We start from the raw sequence: 12,077 nt of genomic DNA, 5'->3' as shown, positions 1-12,077 counted from the left end.
TTTTTTGGCAAATCTTTGAATATAACTCATTTTAAGCAAACATTTGTAACTCAAATATTTGCTTCTGGGGGGTCCCTGGAGCAACATATTTTGAGATGTGGGTCCACAGCTAAATACATATAACTTTGGGGGTTCTTGACATGAAAGAGAAGACACTTATAGAATCGGGTCAAAATATTCAAAGACCTGCACAAATGTTCACGATTATTCCAAAATAGCAGATCTACAAGTTCGCCGCGCTGTGAGCTTGTAGATCTGCTATTTTGTAATAGTTAAAAGCATAAAATAAGGCGTTAATAATGCGTTACCGGTCTAAGGGGTTTAAATTCCACTGTCAAGAAAAGGCCCTCCTCTCCTCTTTGGGAGAGAGCAGGTGCTCCATGTCCTTGGGGTGCTTAACCTGACTTACTTCTGTCAATATTCAGCAGCATTAATGGATATGCTGTTAAAAATACCCGCTGGCCTGGATAAGTCAGACGGCACGTGGAGGCAGCCCAGCGAGCGCCGTGCTGGGAAGGAAGGGGGGCGGCGACTTTCAAGAACAAGAACTGACCTGCCATCCTGTCTGTCAATCATGCCGAGCTGCTGGAGGGTGGCGGCGATGTCGTGCGGACACATCCCCGTGGCCCTGCTTATTCCTTTCACGCTGATGTGTTTATCTGCGTGCTTATGAAGGTACTCCACGATGACACTTTTCCAATATGCCAGGTAGGATAAGCGACCCAGATCTGACAGCGGCTTCTCCGGGGAGCCGGCTTGTCCTTCTTGTCTGGTGAGAAGGTAACCTAAAAAAAAGGGGAAAAAAGAAAGGGTGAAAAGAAGAAAAGAAGAAAAAATGCTATTCAAAACAAAACAAATGCTTCACTCTAAGCCCCGAAGGCTGCTGCGTTATTCGAGATTGTGATTCAATTTTCCCCCCTTTTCCGCTATGAATTACATATTCGTATAAAGAGGTGACATGGTGGAAACCAGGCTGGGATCTTCAACAGGGGGGTCCGGGACCCCTAGGGGGTCCTCAGAGTTACTACAGGGGGGGGCCACCAAATATTTGTGATAGGATCATTCTTTTAAATTATCAACTTGAACCCTCGCATCGCTATTCTGAGGAGAACTTTAGCCAAAAATAGCAGATCTACAACGCTCTCAACGCCTCGCAGCGCGAGGCATTGAGAGCTTGTAGATCAGCTATTTTCGGCAAATAGGTTTGGTATGGAGGTAAAAAAGAGCAGACCAAGTACAGAGTGAAAGATCAAGTTAACTAAAAACATGAATCCAACATACTGATGACAGGAAAGAAGAAAAAATGCAATTCAAAACAAAACGCTTTACTCAAGCCCCCAAGGCTGCTGCGTTATTCGAGATTGTGATTCAATTTTCCCTCTTTTCCGCTATATTCATATAAAAGAGGTGACATGGTGGAAAACCACCCAGACTGGGAGCAGCTTGCTCCATTTTCACCTTCAAATTGTATAAAGGGAGGTGAGGCAATCACTTTCCCTGTCCTTCCAACCTCTGTCAGATGCGAAGATACACGCTGGCAAGGGCAACAAAAGAGGTTGAGTGTGTGTGCGTGCGCGTGTGTTTTGGGAGGGTTTAGGGAAACAAAGCTACAGAACAAAATGATGGTGAGAAGCAGCTGGATGTCACTGTTCACAAGAGGCTGTACTTAGGAGAGATAATGAAGGGGTGGCGGGGGGGCTAGGGGGGGAGAAACTAATAGTAAAAGGTATCTGGTGTAATTAGTTTTATAGCGGTCCTGTCAAGGGTCATCCATTATGGAGCAGCATGAAATTAATTAATGCCTTTTAATGTGCACCCGCCACCGAGTAAACCAAACAAGCAAATCTAATCACCAAACATTGAATGCGTAATATTTCAGTAATCATGACAATTCATTACCAGAGCCGCCGCGGAGAGAGGAGCCAATAATAACATAACACCAGCGCGATAAAATATTCAGACGTTTCTAGTCGCGAAATAAAGTTGTGTTTCATTACCTGATGTTTCACGCACGTATCACCACTACCTCATAAACAACAACACAAGAGCTGCACTGTGAATTACGATTTGAAAAGGAGGAACATCATGATTCCACAATGCCACCAACAGCATAATACTCTCCTGTTGTGGGCTACCTGAGACAGAAGTGTTCCCCTAATACAATCCAATAGAACAGAAAATCTTAATCTAAACAACTTCCAGCTCCAAAGCTACATTTTCCAATAAAGCCTTCGAAGAGCTCAGAACTCAGCTGTGTTCAATCTCCCTTAATCCCTGTCTTTGTTATCAGCACACTCTCAATATCGCAGATCCCCTCGCATCTCTGTCTCAATGGCTCCCAAAGTGAACAGGAAATCAAATGCTCCATTACAGCTCGCCCCCCTCGCTCTATTCTTTTTTTTATCTCTCTCTCTCGCTCGCTCTCACACAGCCTTGGCAAAGAGAAAACCCTTGAACTAATAAAAAGTGCTATGATAACAAAACTGGCCAAATCCACTGCCTAAACACAGAAACCCACTCAAGGCAGCGCTTGTTTTCATAAGTGACCACAGGGTCTTAAATATTACATGTGTTGCATTTTGCACGACTACAACACCGAAACCAAAACCAACCACAACGCCTCATCAGGATGCAGAGGGGAGGGGTCCTTTCAATAAAAGAACCCTCCAGGCTGCACCAAGGCCAATACTTATGGCCATCAAATACTAATGTATGCATAAAGAGCCTAATGCGTCTTCATTCCTAATCAAACTTGATTGCTTAAGCGCCGTACATAAATGCTCTTGATTTAGCTATTTCAAAGCCCTAACCGCATAAAAGCACCTTGCCACAAGGCATAAATTCACCCCTTAATCTGGAATTGGTTCTCAACAGCAGAGATCAAGCGGGGGGGAAAAGAAGGAATCAGTTTGGGTGTTCTTTTAAATGCATTAAGGAACTTACTGAAATCAATAAGGAACCTTCCAAATCCTTGCCTTTGGTACTGAGGCATGATCATTATGCACGAGACATTGTACTTCTGCTGGCAAAGCTTTTCCTGAGGGAAGGGAGAAACAGATGATCAAGTACGTCAGAGAGCTCTGCTGAAGCTGGCAATTTATTGCACCTGCCATTGTCCTTGTCTAAAGCACATACACACATAAGCACAAGCGAATGCACGCACACACTCATTTATAAATAACAATCCATTGTGAAAAGCATTCAAATCAGGGTCTCAAAAAAAAAAGAGAGAATTACAGCAAGGCTTTTCTGTATCACTATCAGCGTTTCAGAAATTATGAGTCGGGCATTTTCTTCATTTCCCATATAATCACTCTATAATTCTTACCTTGGAGAAGTAACCCACAAGATGACAGCCCTTCTCATCATTCTTTGTAAGTATGTAGAAGAGGAAAGGCTCCACATCATAATACAAGGTCTTGTGATCCAGGAAAAGCTTGGCTAACAGGCAGAGGTTTTGGCAGAAGAGCTTGCTGACATTTCCATCAACCTAAAACGCGGGGATGAGAAATCGCATAAGACGACATAGTTAAAAAATATATATATTTTCAACCCCCTCCTGGTACTGATTCAGTGGCCTCTCATGCAGCGTACGGTTAGTGCTTTATTGCCGTGAAGAGCAGCTAACCTCGAACACAGAGAGGTCATCCTTTCGGTAGATCTCGTCGGCCGGCGGGTGGAACCAGCCGCACTTCTTCGTGTGCCTCTGGAGGATGTTCTTGCTCCTCATGTACTTCAGACAGAACTCGCACAGATAAAGCTTTTGCAATCTGACAAGAGATGAGACAGAAATGTTTGAGTTCAGGCACGTGCACACAAGCTCACAACGCGTTGCAGCGCGACACGTTGTGAGCTTGGAGGTCTGCTATTTTCGATATTTCTACCAGAAGGCCCTTTTAGAAATGTCATCCCCTGCCTCTCTAACATTCTCTGCACGTCCCTGTTTGAGTTTTACCCACCCTCAACTCAGAAAAAAAGTTTCCCAAAACACAAACACAAACAAAAGTATTTCATAATCTGTCTTTAACTACTGTAATAACTCTTTACCTTGAATATTCTGGTGGGTAAGGGGAAGAATACCACGTCTGAATCTCGTATTTTCCAAACTCAATGATTGAAGGGTATCGCGCCAAGTCGCTGTTCAGAGATCCCGTTCTCTGCAAAAGAAGGATGGGACCAAAGCAAAAGGATCAACAAACATTCAGGCCAGCTTGATGGGCACACTCCTCATCAAGAGCCCCATGTGGCGTTCAAAAAGGCACTTCAATACCAGTGATGAACAGTGGTGTAAAGTAACCAAGTACATCAAGTACTGTATTACTTAAGTACAATGTTGAGGAAGTTTTACTTTCTTCAGTATTTCCAAATTTCAAAACTTTTATTCCACTACATAGCCAAATAATGTACTTACTCCACTATACTTACTCCACTAGTTATTTGACATCTTTAGGTACTTTGCAGATTTGATTATCATCACAAAACCTACATTAACCAGCCCTATATATATATATATACACACACATTATTTTTTACCATTTGAAAATAGCCGATCTACAAGCTCACAATGCGTCGCATCGCGATTGGCGGCGGCTTGTAGATGTGATATTTTCCAAAAATTATTTATATATAAACATTTTGAACTTGTGAAATGGGACAGTCTGCACAATGAGTACTTTAATTTAACATATTTTGATGCCAATACCTTTGCACCTGTACTCAAATACCTTTGGAATACCAGACTTTTACAGTATCTCTTCTCTACAATGAAATATTGATACTTTTACTTAACACATACTCTGCCCTGTAAAAATGGCTGCCAAAGTGCCAGGATGCCAATTTCACCCATAACAACAATAATAATAATAATAATAATGCACGCCCATGCACAGATCATGCACCACGTGAGTGCACATCGTTCACAGCTTTCAAACAAAAAAAATCCGCTTGGAAATCCGTTCAGACATTCATGAGATAGCAGCCATTATGTTTTCTTCAAATGTAAACAAACATGGCTGCCATGTTTGAAAGATGGGGTTGGTATGTAGACTAGTAGATAGAAGGAAGTAAAAAAAAAAATGCAAAAACGTCCAAAAACTCGGGAAACTCTGGCGTGGCGGCGTCAACAACAGGAATAACTCGGGAAACTCGTGATAGAGCAGTCCATCTATCCATCCATCTTCAACCGCTTATCCGGAATCGGGTCTCGGGGGTAACAGTTCCAACAGAGACCTCCAGATTTCCTTATCCTGAGCAACTTCCTCCACTCCCTCAGGGAGTATACAGAGGCGTTCCCAAGCCAGTTTGGAGATATAATCCCTCCATCTGGTCTTTGGTCTGCCACGGGGTCTCCTCCCAGTGGGACGCGCATCGAGGACCTTCCTAGGAAGGCGCTCGGGGGGCATCTGTACTAGATGCCCGAACCACCTAAGCTGACTCCTTTCCAAGTGTAGGAGCAGCGGTTCTACTCCAAGTCTCTCTCGGGTGACTGAACTTCTCACCCTATCTCTAAGGGAGATACCAGCCACCCGTCTGAGGAAACCCATTTCGGGCGCTTGCACCCGCGATCTTATACTTTCAGTCATGACCCACACTTCATGACCATAGGTGAGAGTAGGAACGAAGATTGCTCGGTAGACAGAGAGCTTTGCCTTTAATGAGTAAAAAAAAAAGAAAAAAAAAAAAAAAGAAAAGGTACATGTTCCATCACTGGTGATGAGATAACAGTAGGTGTGAGGGAAGCACATCTCCTCACCTGTGCAGAGAGCGCCAGGACACGCGTGAACGTCTTGACGTCCTCCTCCGTGACGTGATCCCTGGACATGGCCACCAAGCTCACCGGAGAGGCCTCCTGCTTGACGCGCAGCTCTCCCCCAAAGCCTGCCAACGGGCAACAACAACCGTAACGTCAAAATATAACACTAAAAACCAGGCGGCAGCAGCAGCATCATCAACAACAAGCATTCCTGTTTGAGCTCACTCTAGCTGAAGGAACCCCGCTTAACCCATTAAGACCAGGGAATTATTCTGTTTTTTAACTATTGAAAAATAGAAGATCTACAAGCTCGGTGCAGTGCTGCAAGCTTTTAGGTCTGCTATTTTTTGAAAAGTCGTGAAAATGTGTGCAAATCTTTGAATATATATATTTTTTAAGTGAACATTTTAACTAAAATATTTGCTTCTTGATACAGAACATTTTGAGACTAGGGGTCCCTGACATGAAAAGGTTTGAGAACCACTGACGTACCTTAGAACAGTGTTTCTCAAACTTTCAAATTTCAGGGTCCCTTAACTCTGACAGTGAACAAAATGGAACGAAAAGAACCCGAAAGGCCTCATTTGGTTCCATTTTGTACACTGTTAGAGTTACAGACTTGTATGGGTGCATTTAGACTACTTTGAGAAACACTGCCTGATTTAGAAGACATTTATAGAATCAGGTCAAAAATGTTCAAAGACTTGCACAAACGTTCAGTTTTTCAAAAGTAGCGGATCTACAAGCTCACAGCGAGGCACTCGGTGCTGCGCTGTGAGCTTGTAGATCCTCTTTTTTCCAAAAAAGAATGATTCAAGTAATAACGCGTTCCCGGTCTTAGCGGCTTAAATTAATTCTATGCTAATGTGGCGCATAAGACGGCGAGCATTGTTGCTGCCGAGTCGGTTTGAGGCCGCGTCTCGGAGGAATCTCATAATGTATCATCTTTGCATGTTTATGTGAAAATCCCTAATGCAATGAAGTGAAACTAAATCACTCTAATTGCATAACCGCTTCCATGTGCTTAGTCATCCACCAAGACAGTTTCCCATAAATTAAAAACAAGGTGTGCTGAGAGAGGGAAGCTGGTGTATAGACATGAGAAGCAGCTGATGTTTGGAAGGCAAGCAGTCATTTTAAATGAAATGCATCGACACTGCGACTTAATCACCCAAATAAAAATAAAAATAAAAGGAGGGGGAAAAAAAGCCATTACAAGTAGAAGTGGATGCATTATTAAAATATTTATGGAAATGTGCTACTTGACCTATATTGTTAGTGGTACCTATGCAACAGTATCGTTCAGACAGAATCGCTTTTTAACATGAACAACATTCATAACATTTTTTTTGTTTGACAGACTGTGAGTATCCTGTGAAGTCAGCCAAAATGAAAGGCGGGTTATTATTGGGTTTGCGGCTATAATCATGGAGGTCATCTGTGAGTCAGCCCTGGTGGGTGAATCACTGGGTTGCATGTGTCTTAATGACCGTTGGGGGGGGGGGGGAGGGGGTGACGCTGGAGTGGTGATGCTGTTTGTGAGAGAGAGGGTGGAATGGGTGGAGGAGTGCTGATGTGACTACAGTCGCTACTATAGGCAGGGAGATCACAATGGGCGTAGAACTGCAGCGGGTCAAGGACAGAGCAAGGAGCAGCATGAGGGTGGGGAGGGGGGGAGGGGGGGGGGGGATGGTTAGTGGGCCATGCACTATGACAAAAGCCGACGGGCAAGGAGGATGGAAGCCACGTGGATTCCGCAGCCAAGTAAAAAAAAAAACGCCAACGAAATATCGTTGTTAAGGAAGCTATAAATGAATTAAAAAAAAGGAGGTGGCATAAAGATTAGTAAGAAGAACTGTTAAAAAGGCTGAGGGTGCCCAACATGAGCTCCTCTCAAAAGAAAACATTAGCTCAGATCTGAGTGTAAGAACACAAAAAAAAAATTGCGATTGGCAAGCCTTGGGTTAAAATTAAAAAATAAAAGATTACAACTGTGGAGACGCAGGTTTTGGTTGGAGCTCGGAGCCTTGCTTACCATGATCGTGCTCGGGCTTAACTCGTCCGTCTGTCAAGAGTCCCTTTCCTGTCGAGGGGGCTGCCTTCTGAGGGCTCACTTTATACCTCAGCCTGCCTAGCGTCCTGTGCTTTCTAAGGAAGGGGTTACGTTTGTAATGGCTGGCCACCTTAAAGGGATGTCCTCTGGGTCGCCCCGGCCCGGGAGATGTCGAGTGAGACAGTAACCTATTTTTATTAATCTCTTTGCTTCCAAGGCGCTGGGGGCACGTTTTGGACATGCAGGACGACGAGTCCTGCTTGCGGTGCGCGCGCTTGGGCGGAGCGTAGCACGGCAGGCCCTTTTTCCGCGACTGTCCCTGAGTGGTGAATATGTGGGAGAGTCCATCAAAGAGTCCCTTTAGCTGGTTGCTATTGCAGAGACTACTCAGGGAGGGAACACTAGACTGGCTGGAAGAGCTCTGGGGGGAGTTAGCAGAAGTCGAGCCGTTGGACACCTGCGATGGGGGGCTAAGTCCCGGCAACGTGGGAGGGGGTGGAAGTGCACAGGGGGCAGGGATGGCGGCTAACGCCTGATCGGCTTCCGTAGCGGCGGCGACCGACGGCGGAGGACCCTTGGATTGTTTCGGCACGTCGTCGTCGCCGGAGCACGGCGGCCCGGTGGGCGACTCTAAGGAAACAGCTCGCGACCTACGGCCGACAGGGGAAGGGGTAAAGAATTTGGAAAGCCCATCGATTAGCCCTTTGGTTTTCTTGTTAACGGTGAGTGTAGCTGGGGTGGAGGAGGAGGTGGGCGTGAGGGGGGGAGTGGTGGTGGGGGTGGAGGTGGTGAGTTGGGCGGTGTCACCCGCCCAACAGAGGTCTGCAACAGCCAATCTGTCTCTGGCGTCCTTCACAGATGCAGCATGACCAGATGAAGGTGTGGAACAGACGGTAATCTTTTGACCCCTACCAGGTGACCCCCTTCCTCCAAGTGCTATCATGGAGCCGCCGTCGCCGCTTACAGACCTGTGGAGAGAAGGGGGGACACGATTAACTCTGTTCCATGAGAAGTATTGTCATCGTTGTCGGGTGGAAACCTTGTATGTCCAAAACCGTTCGCTTTGTATATACATTACATCATTTAAAAACATGATTTAAAATAGTGAAAATAGCCGATCTACAAGCACACAACGCCTCGCACCGCGAGGCGTTGTGTGCTTGTAGATCTGCTATTTTCACTAGCCTTGTGCGACAGTCTTGTATGATGAAGCAGGAAAAACACACACATTTGAAACTTGGAGATACAAGGTTTCTGCCAGACAGTGACGATATATATACACTGTATTTAAAATACAGAATGTGGAACAACTGATGGTCACCATACTGGGGAGGTTGTTCGTAATAAACATTCACTAGTTATTATCCTTTGCCGTAAAAAGCCACTTTATTCTTGGCGAGCTTACATTCTTTGTTTGAGCTTATTCCTGGGCCTTCCAATAGGCTTTGCATATCGTCGTTTGATTTCATCGGCCTTCTTGTGCAGCAATTTCTTCCCGTTCTCCTTTGGCCTGCAGACTTGGCAGACCCAGGTTCCTGGAGGGCGTCCAAAGTAACAGGAAGCGTTGGTTAGGCGGGTTCATCAATTCCGAGGACATATATTCATTTGAGACATTTCCTTCTATACCACAAGGCTGGCAAGAATACCTCCCACTCACATTCACAATGACAATCAATTACTCAGCACAAAAGGGAAAATCCATAAGAAAAACATTGGGTCAATTCACTGTCCACCGAAATAGACTTCGTGTCAGCTTGTTTCGAGCAAAGCTATGTGACTTGTATGAATTGCCTGCCAAATGTTCGACTACGCCGATTCTCACAACAGTAGTCCACTAGTGTAGGTTGTCAATTTGAAAATGATTTACAAAATGATATAATAGTTTCCCTTTGTTAAATGTATCAAAAGTCTAAATAATATTTTAGGAAGTCAATCAACTTAAAGAAATGTTTTGAACTAATATAGGTATAGTGTGGGAAATACGCTTGAAATGAAATAATGATCTACGAGTTCACAACTTACTGCACTGTGTTGTGAACTTGTAGATCAGCTATTTTTGGTCTAACACGGGCACACAACTAAATATAAATGCTGCTTTAAAGTAATGTGAAATACTATTACTATTCATCAAGTACAAATGAACATTATGTCTTCTGATATACTAAATATATATTGTATGTTGTCGGGAGGTGAGGTAGTCCTTGAGGATTGTTTGAAATACGCCAGTGGTCCAGAGCTCAGAAAAGGTTGAGAAGCAACTGTCCTGCTATGTGTGCAATCATTACAAGTCTAGCTGTGGGGCCTGTACTGTAATCCTGAGATAGCAAACCTCCCTAGGGACACTGGAATAATTTGATATGCATGCAAAGCTCCTAATAAGCCATTGCTGCCTCATTGTGCTGAGTGACAGCCCCAAAAGGCCTTCTATAAAGAGGAGGAGAGAAAAAAAAGGCTTTGAATTGACAGGAGGAGAGGGAAAACTCCGGAGCCAGACAGTGTAAACACCTCACCTTTTGGCATTCTTGAAAGTGGTGGGTCGCAGCATTCCATGTGAAAGCCCCGATCACACGAATCACAGAACAGCATCTCATCCTGAAAGGGAAGAGCGGGCAAAAGTGTTGGGAATGTCCCTGATGCATGCATACAACAACCTGTGTCAGTGAAGGTCTTCAGAGGGAAAAGAATAGGAAAAACACCCGATTGTACACAAGAGAACCTTTACAAATCTGAGGAATAACTCCTTCGGGACCAGGGGGGGCAGTTGTCCGGATTTAAAATGAAGCAAACACGGAACTGAAAGTTCCTATGATTGGCCGCTAGTTGCGCTGTTCTGGTACCAGAAGCAACATGTTGTCCATAGGATTTCATTAATTTCCCCCGAACTTTTACATTTGATTTTCTTAACTTAATAAACATTGTCATAAATACTTTGTTTCCTGTCGCTATTTTAAAGCCTCGTTTCAATCACCATGATATGCGTTTTGTGTAAATATGGTCCAATTCATGTTATAATAAAGCAGGGTAAGCTGTAGGAGGGGCTTGTGATCATAGGCTTGAGATGATTCTTCTTCGTGTGCTTTGTTTTCGGCAAGCTAAACACCACATTCTCCCAAGCATCCCTGCGGTTGCATGTGACCGTTGGCAGCCAATAGCATTCGAGATGGTACAATTTCTACCAATGAACGTTTACAAATGATCGTGGCATCCGTACAAGGACCAAAAAAAAGCTTCATTTTCGTAGCATAGAAACCAATGGCTTTCCACTGTCCATATATTTTACAGTTTATGTTCGGGATACACAACAGGGGTCTCTACCTCCAAGTCTCCAGCAGTCCATTTTTGTTTACATCAATACAGGGTTCCCACACATTTTTACCAATTAATTTCCAAAACTTTTCCAAAACTTTTGCAGAATATTTAACCCAATTTCCAGGACTATATAACAATAATTCAGCTCAATAACAAGTCACTTACTCCTACGCGCAATGCCCAAAGACAGGTAGTGTAATAGTGTATGCCAGTGGTTCTCAACCTTTTCAGGCTGTGACCCCCGAAATAATCATATTTTAACTGGGGACCCGGCACCCTGACGAGCACTAAGAGTTGAGGAATTTTGTATAACACATTTCTATTGTGAAAATAGCATGTAGATCGGCTATTTTCACAATTCCTGCCTCTAATATTTGACAATTTGGCCCATGTTTAATTTGATTTTCAGAGGTATTAACAAAATCAATAACCAAAGACAATGCATAGCAATTTTTTTCCAGGACCTTCCAGGACCCTTGATCAATTCCAAAACTTTTCCAGTACTGGAAAAATATTTTTCTAATTTCAAAATATTTCCAGGAATTTCATGACCGTGGGAACCCTGATCAATAAAATAAAAACACAACTTTTTAAAAGAACAACACAACATAATACTTACTGCATTTTTGCCCTGTATTCGGCAGGAGCTGCAGGTTTTGCATTCAATACACTGCCATCGTAATCTCTTCACATTTGAGGTGAGCTCAGAGGAGAACTTCAGACATGACGGATGCCCTTCAAGAGTAATTAAAAAGGCACATTAGCGACACACGTTTGTAGCATCTCTTAAGACAAGTGCCACAGTCACAGAGCAGGACAGACGACCTTCCCATTACGTTCGCACACCAAGGTTAAATATTAACATATTGCATCATCAACAACAGTAAGCCTGTGTGTGTGTCCGGGACCCTTTCTCTTTTTTTTTTTTGGTTCCACAAGCTGTGTCTAAAACACAGTATGATC

General features: G+C 43.9%; 1 protein-coding gene across 2 annotated transcripts in view; it reads right to left on the bottom strand.

The window, feature by feature from the left end:
• kat6b (K(lysine) acetyltransferase 6B) overlaps positions 1-12,077 on the bottom strand; it is a 33,878-nt gene that overhangs the window by 7,929 nt on the left and 13,872 nt on the right. The window contains exons 3-12 of one of the 2 annotated variants that reach the window (XM_080748108.1): positions 11,734-11,849; positions 10,316-10,397; positions 9,211-9,340; positions 7,788-8,773; positions 5,753-5,877; positions 4,048-4,157; positions 3,629-3,770; positions 3,329-3,490; positions 2,944-3,037; positions 554-785 (exon numbers count right to left, since the gene is read on the bottom strand). In XM_080748108.1, the coding sequence (XP_080604234.1) occupies positions 554-785; positions 2,944-3,037; positions 3,329-3,490; positions 3,629-3,770; positions 4,048-4,157; positions 5,753-5,877; positions 7,788-8,773; positions 9,211-9,340; positions 10,316-10,397; positions 11,734-11,849 (2,179 nt within the window). The remainder of the gene's footprint in view (positions 1-553; positions 786-2,943; positions 3,038-3,328; positions 3,491-3,628; positions 3,771-4,047; positions 4,158-5,752; positions 5,878-7,787; positions 8,774-9,210; positions 9,341-10,315; positions 10,398-11,733; positions 11,850-12,077) is intronic. The other variant, XM_080748109.1, reaches the window with a different exon arrangement.

Source organism: Nannobrachium achirus (assembly GCF_963921795.1).
Source record: "Nannobrachium achirus genome assembly, chromosome: 18".
In the NCBI taxonomy this organism is placed as follows: Eukaryota; Metazoa; Chordata; class Actinopteri; order Myctophiformes; family Myctophidae; genus Nannobrachium; species Nannobrachium achirus.
Note: the sequence above shows the minus strand (reverse complement) of the source record. Positions and strands in the feature narration are given on the sequence as shown.